Genomic DNA, 12,449 nt, shown 5'->3' on the forward strand with positions numbered 1-12,449 from the left:
TTCAGCAGCTGCTTGATTTTAACATAAACAAAGCCTTGCCTGCCATCTTGTGAGCAAAAGGTGAACTGCAGCTCCCTGCTGTATTTCACAAAAACTCCCAACTGTTTTTGCTTTGCAGATTTTTCCAAGTAATCAAAAAAGCAGCATCAGTTTTACTTTTTTCACTCACTTTTACTGGACTTTATACAGCTTCTATTTCATGTGATCATCTATAGACTATAACATAATGTAAATAAATTCAGTTCTGTACTGAATTTATGATATTTATGACATTTTTCTGCATTTATTAATGCTTCAAATAACTATAACTTGTATGAATCTTCACATTTTTAAAGTTCTGGTGAAAATCTGAAAAAAATAAATAAAATAAAAATAAAATTAACCTTATTCCTGCAGAATTTCATGCTGGAATAATATGACAAGGACTTTTGTTTAAGTTTTTATCTTCCTTACCATCTAGTTTACTACCTGGTAAGAAAAAAGTCCCACAGCATTACAGACCCCACACCGTACCTCAGCAGTGATTATCAGCTGCTTTATCATATATTTCTCTGCTGTTGTATTAAACCCGTCTGGATTTCTCAGTCAGTGTCGTCTGTTAAAATCTGTTTTATGTCAAAATTCATGCTATGTTTTACAATAAATATACATTTCAGTCTCATAAAGTCGATGCAGAAGGTTCCAGGTCCAGTGAATTTAGCAAACATGTTTATTTTTCATAATAAAAAAGGAAGAAGTGGTTCAGTGTTTCCCACACAAGACAAGCTGAAACTATTCACACCACAAGCAGATTTAGATTTAAAATCACAAACTTTTATTTTTGATACAAAGAAATAACATCAGCTGAAGCTTCAAGAGTTTCTCGAGGATTTATTCCTGATCCTTAGAAAGTTTGAAATCCCCAGCTGTAAGAGAAAAAAAAAAACAGAAATAAATATTAAAAACACTTAAAGATCTGATGAACAAGTAGGAAATTTATATCACAACTTTTCAAGCATCACGAACTCAAATTGTCTTTTTTTTCTACATTTAAACCCAAACAAATGAAAACAAAAACCTTTTCTTCAGAGGTCCGTTAAAAAATGCTAATAATTTAAGATATGTGTAACATGATCTGCTGCTCCGCTCCTCTCTGATGATCAGATACAGAAAAGCTTTGATTATCTGATCGGAAAAACAAACTAACGCCATTAAGGTCACAATCAGCAATACCCGTTTCCGCCTGCAGGGGCGCTACTCTAACAGACCGCGGAAATAAGCAATCGATCACCTGGTAAATTAAAACCAGATCAGTCATTTCTACTCTGATTATTAGTATTTTTTGAAGGGCAGTTTTGCTTCCAGGGACTTTATAACCCTCCCATAACATTCTGTTGGTTTTTGTTTCCGTTTTATTCTTTATTTTTGTTTGTTTTGGCGGATATTTAAAATATCTTCCAGTTCCTCTAATAATTCTTCACAAAATTAAAGTTTTTTTTCATTCTGCATTATTATGTCATTATTAATGTATTACTTGAAATTGGTCTCAAAACAACAATAACATTATCGTTTATCTCAATAATTTCTGGGGCAATTTATCATCCAGAAAAAAATGCTGTTGTGACGGACCTAACCAGGGGGGCCCAACATATGGTCTGTGGCCCCTGGAGCGATTTTGTGCGGTCCTCAACTGCAATTCAACAAGTAACAACTTTAAGTATTGCATAGAGTAAAATTATTAGCAACAAATTATATCTTGTTGGGTAGAACACCATTTATTTGTCTTTAAAATCTGCAAACTGTCTTTCTTTAGACAAAAATGCAAATTTCATCCCAAGAGATGTTGGACTACTTCATTCTTTTAATTATTGAGTGGGTAAAAAAAGAAAACAATAACATCTTTATGTTTTTAACTCTAAAAAGCGTGTTTATGTTCTTGGGATCGTGATGAAAGTCTTAGACTGTTAAATGTGAAACAACTGCTCTGTCAGATTACCTCTTTCCAGATTGCCTTCTTCGCCTTCGAGTTGCGCGGACATTTCAGAAGTCCCTTCTTCTCAAAAAACAGAAACTCCACCAGGAGCTTCACTGCCGTGTTGTCGAAGCTCCTTTTGTCTGGTAAGGTGTAGTTCGGGTCGTAGGTGTGATGCATCGCCACCAGAATCACCTTCCGGCTTCCTTTGACAGGAAGACAAAGCGTGAGTCAGAACAGACCTGTTGTAGGGACATCCTGGTGCATATTCATTCACCTGAGACGGTGGACAGCGCTGACTGGATGTCCGTCTCAAAACGACTGACGATCGGACAGAAGACGATTGTGTAATCACTCAGATCAGGGCTATTCTGCAGTTTTGCGCCTCTTTTCTTGAGTTTTTTTTTTATTGTGAGATGAGAGTCTAAGGTGTTTCCAACAACATGTAAGTAAACCTTCACCATGATTCCTGAAAAAGAGAAAAACAGTCATTTACGTTTATTCAACCAAAGCAAGGCAAAAATATATATTTCTAGAGATGCACAGATATCGATACCTGATATTGATATTGGTGTTTTGGTCGATAACCAATATTTTTACTGATATTATTTATACTTCTCTACTGTTTGGACACCTTTGGTGGATATAACTCAACCAAAACACTACTTCATGTTGGATTCAATTTGCAACTGTAGACTCAAAGCAAAAATTATTTATAGCATTTTGTATATTTTGAAAATGGATGTTTTATTTATTTTTTTTTAAGTTTTGTATTATTATCTTTTCGAATGAAACCAGATTATATTTTACTGAGAATTTACGATTGAATTTGGAAATAGTGGTGGTTTAACCAAATAATTATTTCACAACATGCAAGAAAAAAATCTGTCCTCACCAGTTAAAGAGCCACATTTCTCTGTTATTTTACTCACAATATCAAGTTAAAATAACTATTTATTTTACTGTAGAATAATTTAAATTCTTGTTTCAAATCACATGAACCAAATTTCTGATCTGATGATGAATTTTATGAAACATCTGAATGAATTCAGCTCAGAAACATTTAGTGTGAACAGATAAACGTAACGCACTTCCATCTCAGGAGAGAAAAACATGCCGCTAAGCATTCTGGGAAATAGTTCCCACTCCTGTCTTTTTCTTCTTTCAGTTTTTTTAAGTGTGAACCTAAAATCTCTGTTTATTCAACTCTTAATCAGAATCCTTAAGATACGTTTTATTATTCTGTTTTTCTGATTGATGCTCAAAAGAAACAGGCGTTCTTTGTCCATTACACCTTGTATAAAAGGCTCTGATGTTTTTCTGTATTTTATTTTGTAATATTGGTTTAGAGGTCATTTGGGAAGTGACGTAAGCCTGTGTTAGTACTGAGCTAACGCTCATGAGGGCAACCTAGCACAACTTCCGGGTCAGTTCACTGCATTTTTCCAACCGTGAGGCCGCATTCCCGGTGTAGCACTGAGAAATGATGCTCCGAGTGTTAAGTTGATGACAGAAAGTAAGTTACTGCATTTAGCGTTCTATTTGTTCACTCTGGATTCAGTTATATGTGTATTTCAGCCGTATCTGTTACTGCTTTACATCGAGTTGTCGCGGCAAATAGAGTAATTAAGGGCATACGCTGCCGGTTGCCGCCATTGTGTAGATTTTATCTGGCCACATGATGGCGCCAAAGTGCTTCTTATGTTAAATTCAGCTAAAAGACTGTCTGTGGGTTTTCACTGAGTTTGTATAAGTTGAACCTGTATTGCTGTAATATATTAGCCTAATGGCAATTTATTGTTATTGCAGACTGCTGGCAACACTGAGTATCAAGGCAGAATAAACCAGCTCACATCTACAAGTTTGGTCTCATGCTCTCCTTCCTGTATCCTGACCGATACACCGTCTTGTTGGCTGCAAATACCCACGAACCTAATCCACATTAACATTGGTCCTTCGAGCCGGATACAGCTCTCAAGATGGAGCCAGACAGAGTGACACCTCCTGATGTGAGACCTAAGCGGCCGACACGCCGACCAAGCCGATTTGATGACTTCGAAGTTGAGTACACACATCATTCCATTAGGGAAATGCCACATTGGGAAACCCCACCGCCTCTTCCAAGACATGTGGAATACCACCTGCAGTATAGTAACGCACCATCTCACTACAGTGATAGTGATGGGACCTGCTATAACACTTCTCCTCGGCTGGAGAGAAGTGAACAAAGGAGGAACTTTAGAGACCTCTCACCTGAATTTCCCCCCTACAACCGACTGGAGTCCTCCATCCAACCACCTCATACAGAATTCAGAGCTTTACAGGTGGAAAGAAAGAAGCTACTTCAATCACAGGAAGTTCTACAGGAGGGCCTGAGAGAACTTAATGAAGCGAGGAGTGATATCAGAGCACTGATTGAAGCTGCTCACTCACTGAAGGAGGACATGGCTCAGCTGGCCGCCTCAAAATATACTATTCATCAGCCCCCTAAGAGCAGCTCAGAAAGGGTTTACACCACCACCACTAACACAAGGCCGATTAAAGATGAAGATGAGGATGACTGGCCTGATCCACCTCCATGGCCTGAACCTGGTGAGGATCTGCACACAGAATTCTCCAAACTAACGGTTGAAGAACAGCATTCAGATTATGGCTTACGGTACTACCCCCCGCCTAATACAGCATCTTTGTCCAGTAAATCCTTTCTACCGACACGGATCCCTCAGGCTCAGGATCATAGAAGAAACGTCTTCCATGCTCCGTCGCAACATTTTGAGCCATCTTCACGCTGGACAACAAATAATGCAGGTCTGCTGCAACCAAAGCCTGTTCCAGTTAACCCCTATACTCCAGGCACTGGGCCAGCGTGTGAGATGTCGAACTGGCACAATTCAGCTCCACCTCCTTCAGCTGAGTTGGTGTATAAGGGCCCCAAACCAACAATTCCAAAGTTCATTCATTCGGACCCTTCTGAGTTTGCCAGGCTCCGAATGGCCCTGGAGAACCTACTCCCTCCTAACGCAACTGAGCTCTTTAAGTATCAAATACTTGTGGACCATCTTAAGTTTGATGAAGCTCGGCTAATAGCTGACGCTTACCTGAACTCACCAAAGCCTTATACTGACACTATGGCTGCCCTCCATGATAAATTTGGACAACCACATCAGCTTGCCTTAAGGAAAATAGCAAGTGTCCTAGATGGCCCAGAAATAAAGCGAGGTGATATAGTAGCCTTCCAGAGGTTCTCTCTCCAGGTGCAATCACTAGTTGGTCTGTTGCAAACATTAGGACATGAGGGAGAAGTGGAACTGAACTGTGGCTCTCACGTTGCCCGTCTGATAAGCAAGCTCCCTCCAGAGCAAAGAGCTGACTTTCGTCGACAGCAGTTTAAACAACCTGGCACCACCTACACCCTGTATGACTTATCTGAATGGCTTCGTCATGAGTCATGGTGCCAAGGGTTTGATAGCCAAGATGGTGGGAAGGGTAGTAGAGAACGGACCTGCAGAAAGGCAGATGCCCATCCCTTCAAACAGACTGTAACAGTCCTACATAATGTGAAAGGACCCTCAGAACACACTTCCTTGCCACCAAAGGAGAGTAGAGCTAGAGGGAAGATTAAGAGCAAAGCCTATTGTGCCTACTGTGAGAGCACAGAACATTATTTCAGTCAATGTGATGGTGTAGCTAAGCTCTCCAAAGAAGAAATAAAGAACTGGATTCAAATCAACAAACGATGCTGGCGTTGTGCCCGAAACCACCTAGCTGCTCAGTGCACACTGAAGAAACCCTGCAGCCTTTGCCAAGGAAAACACCTGCTAGCTCTTCACGAGGTAAATGCCAGAACTGAAAGAAACGACATGGGTGTTGCTGCAAAGGAAGAAAGTTGCCTTACCAATTCAGCGTCAGGTTCCCTCTACTTAGATCGACATGGGGTCGGCCACCGTGTCCTGCTCAAGATTGTACCTGTGGTTCTAAGTCACGGGCAACGCACTTTAGATACCTTTGCAATCCTGGATGACAGTTCTGAGAGGACCATGCTTCTCCCGGCTGCTGCAAAAATCCTTGGTCTGGCGGGCATCCCCGAGGACCTTCCATTACGCACTATACGCTACGATATTCAGATGCTACATGGACGTAATATATCTTTCAGTGTCTCTGCAGCTACCAATCCTGGGCTCCAACACAAGATTGAGGGAGCATTCACAGCTGACTGCCTCAACTTAGCTCATCATACATATCCTATTGATCAGCTACAGAGGAAGTATAAACACCTGCAAGGGATCCCAGTGCCTGCGTTGAAGCGAGCCGAGCCGCTACTCCTTATTGGCTCAGACCAGCCGCATCTGATAACCCCCATAGAACCGGTTCGGCTTGGCCCACCTGGCAGTCCAGCAGCTGTCCATACTCGGCTGGGGTGGACCCTTCAGGGGCCAAGTCTTTTGATGGGGCGGCCAACCCAGCCTGCCTTATGCTTATTCACATCCTCCCAATCGGATGAGTTATTTAAGCATGTAGAGCGGCTCTGGCAGATGGATGCAGTACCTTACACATCTGAGAAGGATGTGACCCGGTCAAAGCAGGATCTTCAAGCTGTGGCTCTGCTCGAAGCTCAAACGGTTCGCATAATGGTGGATGGCGTGCTGAGGTATGCCACACCTCTCCTCCGCCATGCACAGATGCCACAATTGAATGCACCTAAGGAATCTGTCATGGCCCTGCTTCGCAGCACAGAGAGACGCCTATTAAAGGATTCCCATCAGGCTGAAGCCTACAGATCAGAAATGCAGAAGTTGATCCAATCTGGAGCTGTAAAAGAAGTAACACCAAGCATCTCATCAACAGAGAGCTGGTACATCCCCCATCATCTTGTCAGTCATAACGGGAAGAATCGCCTGGTTTTCAACTGCTCTCATAAATACCTTGGACAGTCCCTGAATCAGTTTCTGCTGCCTGGCCCCACACTTGGAGCCCCCTTACTAGGAGTCCTAGTCAGGTTCCGTGAATATCCCATAGCTGTGAGTGGAGACATCAAAGGGATGTTCCATCAAGTACTCCTCCTCCCGGAAGATCGCCCCCTATTGAAGTTCCTTTGGCGGGATCTAAAGGCAGATGAACCTCCTAAAATCTTTGAGTGGCAAGTCCTGCCCTTTGGGACAACCTCAAGCCCCTGCTGCGCAACATTCGCTCTACTGCGTCATGTTACAGAACACACGCAGCCCGATGACAACCTAAGATTTTCCATTGAGAAGTGTTTCTACGTAGACAACTGTCTACAGAGCGTCGGTTCACCTAAAGAAGCCAAAATCCTTGTAGACAGACTGAGGGAACTGTTAAAATCAGCCGGCTTTGAGTTACGTCAGTGGGCTTGTAATGACCCCAATGTTGTGAGTCATTTGCCTCCCGAAGCGAGATCGCAAAGTCTGGATCTGTGGCTGGCAGAAGACAAATCCAACTCTTCAGAGACAACGCTCGGGCTCAGTTGGGACTGGAATACAGACACATTAGGCTATAAGCACAGACCTGTGTCCTATGAGATGCCAACTCTTCGAAACATCTACAGAGTACTAGCGACACAGTATGACCCTTTAGGCTATCTGTTGCCTTTCACTACCCGGGCCAAGCTCCTCCTTAGGCAGTTGTGGGATAAGAAGCATGATTGGGATGATTCAAACCTTCCATCCACACTCCTACAAGCTTGGAATGACTGGGAGGCAGAGCTTAAGTTTCTACCTCAGCTTACCTTCCCACGTGCTTACGCTCCTACCAAAGCCAACTTAAGAGAGGACAGCCGTGAAGTGCACATCTTCGCAGATGCATCTGAGAAAGCTTATGGAGCTGTGGCTTACATGAGGACTGAAGAGTGCAGTGGTCAGGTTCACCTCACCTTCATCCTAGCCCGTTCCCGTGTAGCTCCAAAACGGACCCTCTCTATCCCTCGCTTAGAGCTTTGTGGAGCTTTGGTGGCAGCACAGTTGAGCAGTATCCTGAAGAAAGAACTCACCTCGGCTATCAGAAGAACAGTCCTGTGGTCGGACTCGACAACTGTCCTCAACTGGTTGAGCTCACAGTCCTGTCGTTATAAAATCTTTGTTGGAGCCAGGATAGCTGAGATACAGGAGTTGACAGAAAACTGCACCTGGTGCTATGTAAGCTCCGAAAGTAATCCAGCGGATGACCTTACCAGGGGGAAGGCTCTGGCAGAACTCAAAGTGCCAAACAGGTGGTCAGATGGACCCCCCTTTCTGCTCCACAGTCCTGACACATGGCCAGAAAAGCCAAACTCTGAGCCCTTTAATGAGGAATCAGAGCTCCGAAAGACTGTATTCTGTGGAACAACGACCACCTCTGCACCTACCTGTCAGGATAGAATGGAGTACAAGTCATGGCAGGAGCTCTTGGATGCTATTGTTAAGGAACTTCAAGGGCAAACGCTATCAACTTCTCCACCTAATGCTGAGGAATATCAAGCTGCTGAACAGGTCATCCTTAGGCGAGCTCAACAGGAGTCGTTTCCAGAGGAGTGTCGTTTGCTTGCTGAAGCAAAACCTGTTCCACCCAGAAGTCGCTTACTTACCTTGGCACCTGAACTGGATACCTCAGGAGGCCTTATCAGAGTAGGAGGTCGATTACGACGTCTAGGAGGTCTTGATGGATCGACCCTGCATCCTATTGTCCTGGACCCGACTCACCCCTCCACTCGTCTTCTCATCCAGAAATATGACATCGATCTCCATCATCCAGGGCCTGAACGGGTCTTTGCAGAGATGCGGAGATCTTTCTGGATACTGCGTGGGAGAGAAGCGATACGGAAATACCAGCGCACCTGTCCTGAGTGCCAGCGTTGGAGGGCTCAACCCTCAGTTCCAAAGATGGCTGACCTTCCTGCCGCTCGGCTTAGGTTATATAAGCCAGCCTTTTACTCCACTGGTGTGGACTGTTTTGGGCCCATGATAGTGAAAATAGGAAGACGGCAGGAGAAACGCTGGGGAATCATTTTCAAGTGTCTGACAACTAGGGCAGTACACTTGGATCTCCTAAGTAGCCTGGAAGCAGATTCTTTCCTTATGGCCATGAGACGATTCATCGCCAGGAGAGGGAAGCCTGCAGAGCTGTGGTCTGACTGTGGGACCAATTTTAAGGGAGGGGATCGAGAACTCAGAGAAGCCTTTGCCAACATGTCAGAGACACTACAGGGACAGCTAGCCTCCCAGAAGATTAAGTTCCAGTTTAATCCCCCAGCAGCCCCACATTTTGGCGGAGTGTGGGAACGAGAGGTTCGTTCAGTGAAGTCAGCTCTCCGAACCTGTGTGGGTTCCCAACCTCTTCAGGAGGAGGTTCTTCTGACAGTTCTTCTGGAGGTGGAATTAATACTGAACTCAAAGCCTTTGGGCTATGTATCAACTGATGTGGCAGATGTGGACCCTGTGACTCCCAATAGTCTCCTCATGGGGCGGCCTGATGGATCTCTACCTCAAGTGGTCTACCCAGAGATAGAAACCCTCAGTCGAAGACGTTGGCGGCACTCACAGATTCTTGCCGATCACTTCTGGGCCAGGTTCATCAGAGAATACCTTCCTGGCTTACAGACGAGACACAAATGGCAATCAAACCCTCCTGAACTTCTGCAAAACGCAGTCGTTATGATTGTGGATCCCCAGTTGCCCCGAGCCTTATGGCCGATAGGTCACGTAATCAAGATTCATCGGAGCGCTGATGGACTTATCAGATCTGCGGATGTGAAAGTTAGTGGACATGTCTACACTAGGCCAGTTGCTCGGTTGGTCGTTTTACCAGCCATGCCAGATGAAGGAAAGGACACTGAGAAGAGCAGCCAGTCGCTCCCCCAAGACTAATAAAAGCCTTTTATGTTTAGCAAATGTGTAACCACATTTGGGGGCGGCTGTATAAAAGGCTCTGATGTTTTTCTGTATTTTATTTTGTAATATTGGTTTAGAGGTCATTTGGGAAGTGACGTAAGCCTGTGTTAGTACTGAGCTAACGCTCATGAGGGCAACCTAGCACAACTTCCGGGTCAGTTCACTGCATTTTTCCAACCGTGAGGCCGCATTCCCGGTGTAGCACTGAGAAATGATGCTCCGAGTGTTAAGTTGATGACAGAAAGTAAGTTACTGCATTTAGCGTTCTATTTGTTCACTCTGGATTCAGTTATATGTGTATTTCAGCCGTATCTGTTACTGCTTTACATCGAGTTGTCGCGGCAAATAGAGTAATTAAGGGCATACGCTGCCGGTTGCCGCCATTGTGTAGATTTTATCTGGCCACATGATGGCGCCAAAGTGCTTCTTATGTTAAATTCAGCTAAAAGACTGTCTGTGGGTTTTCACTGAGTTTGTATAAGTTGAACCTGTATTGCTGTAATATATTAGCCTAATGGCAATTTATTGTTATTGCAGACTGCTGGCAACACTGAGTATCAAGGCAGAATAAACCAGCTCACATCTACAAGTTTGGTCTCATGCTCTCCTTCCTGTATCCTGACCGATACACCGTCTTGTTGGCTGCAAATACCCACGAACCTAATCCACATTAACACACCTATTTGAAAATTTAAACTAAGGAAGGAAGAAAGAGGAAGAACATAAAGAAGAAATGAAACAAGAAACGATGATAGAAACTAAGAACCACAAAATACAGAAAGAAATTACAAAAAGAAGGAAGGGAAAAATGAAGACAAGGAAAAAGGAGAAGATGAAAATACACAAGTAAGGACAAAATAAGAGAAAATAAATACAGTGACAGTGGAAGGAAAATTAAATGGTAAGTAGGGATGGGCATTTATCATATCATGATGCATTTCTTTTGATAAATATTTTTTTATTTATCATTGTGACGATAAATGGCAATTAATATTTAAAATTCCCCCAAATTGTCAGGGTTATTTTTACTGTTTTCTCCTTTTTGTTCAATGAGACTTGATAAATACCAATAAGTTTGAAAATATGATTAAATACTGTGTGGAGCTTAGTGATACAAATCACACTTTTTTATGTATCCGAAAGAAAGTATTACAAATATATTTATGGTACATAGGATATTTAAAATAGCAGAAATGATGTTTGTGGAGATATGATTTCTGTCATGCAATATGTCACATAAGAGCATTTTAGTCCAAATTAATTCAGTTTCCACTCTAAAAATGTTTACTGAGATCTATCAAATGAGATGATTTCACCAGTTTTATTGTTTTAATTTCACCAGTGTACATAAAAGGCTGCAGGAGCTAATTTAGAGCCAACTTTGTGTAAAGGTGCGGAACGTAACCCAACATGAATAACTGGTTAAATAAAGGAGCTTCGTGTTTAAACCATTTAAACCATCGATTACCCGCTGTGGGTTTGTGTTTCACTATCGGACAAAAACAATCATAAAACGCGTCATATTGTGTTAATTATGCAAACAAAAAGAAAAAAAAGCAGATAAGAAAGCCGCTGATATCACACAAAGTTCGTCACAAACGAAATAAAACTCATTTTTCTGTCATTTCTCCAAAACCTGAAGCTTAGCTGAGCGTTTTTCCATCTCTGGAGGAATATTATTCCGTAATTTTTCTGTGAAAAGGTGAACTTACCGTTGACTTTTCCGAATGTCCTTTTTCTGTCTTTCTGACTGAAAACTTTCGCTTTCAGTTAGAAGGAAAAACGAGGTGAAGTCACTGAAGTACCACCGGCTGTCCAGCAGGTGGCGGTGCTGTGGCGGTAATTAAGAGTAAAATCAAATCAAAACTGATTTTTATCATTTTGTTCTCCAGATAACACAAATAAACATTTAGCTGTACACCTGTTTCACCTTTACTATGTATATTTAAAATATTTTTTCTGAATATCAGATGAAAAATTATGTGTTTGGGCAATTGTTTTGAACCTATTCCTGCTTTATGTTTAAGTTTTAAAGTTAATTTTCTTTCAGAACATGGAAGCTGATGCTGGTTTTGTCTCCCAGCCTGCAGCTGTGCTGGGTTTGAGCAGCGATCCCTCATCCAGCCAACGTAGGGCTGTGTTGATCATCTGTATCTGCCCTGATGGGCAGGACAGGAAGACTTCCCTCCACTGGCCTCCGCCGCTGATAAACGAGCTGCGTGTCTGATGGAGTGGTCAGCGGCCACATAACCTACATTTAGAGTGGAGGGAGTGAAAAATGTGCTGGCTGCTCGCATGGAGACGTTTGTTTCATCTGTTTTGTCTTTGAAGTTCAGATTCCTACCTGTTTTGTTAGTTCAGCCTCAGTTTGTTAAATTTGAATGCTTCCTGTTTATCGTGGAGTTTTTTCGCTGACGGTGCTGAGCTGAGAGTTGCACCGCGCCTCAGTTATGGTTTATGGAGGTCGGAAAGGTTAAGCTCCTGTGCACTAAGCTACAATAAGACTTATGCTCAGGGAATGAGACAAAGGGCAAACTGATTTTATTATTTCTGATAGCGACACCGAAAATCCAAGCTGTGGTCTCAGCAGAGAGTTGCGATTATAACATTTAATCACG

General features: G+C 42.8%; 1 protein-coding gene across 1 annotated transcript; it reads right to left on the reverse strand.

Moving 5' to 3' along the window:
* Positions 1-686: 686 nt before the first annotated feature.
* Positions 687-11,646, reverse strand: LOC148153779 (uncharacterized). The gene is made up of 4 exons (XM_088016574.1): positions 11,544-11,646; positions 2,229-2,420; positions 1,976-2,157; positions 687-905 (listed from the first exon to the last, which is right to left on the reverse strand). The coding sequence occupies exons 2-4, from the start codon at positions 2,413-2,415 to the stop codon at positions 852-854; spliced, it is 423 nt and encodes a 140-aa protein (XP_087872700.1). The 5' UTR covers positions 2,416-2,420; positions 11,544-11,646; the 3' UTR covers positions 687-851.
* Between the last annotated feature and the right edge of the window lie 803 nt (positions 11,647-12,449).

Source organism: Poecilia mexicana, unplaced genomic scaffold (assembly GCF_051168715.1).
Source record: "Poecilia mexicana isolate PSO_F unplaced genomic scaffold, ASM5116871v1 scaffold_19, whole genome shotgun sequence".
Taxonomy (NCBI): domain Eukaryota; kingdom Metazoa; phylum Chordata; class Actinopteri; order Cyprinodontiformes; family Poeciliidae; genus Poecilia; species Poecilia mexicana.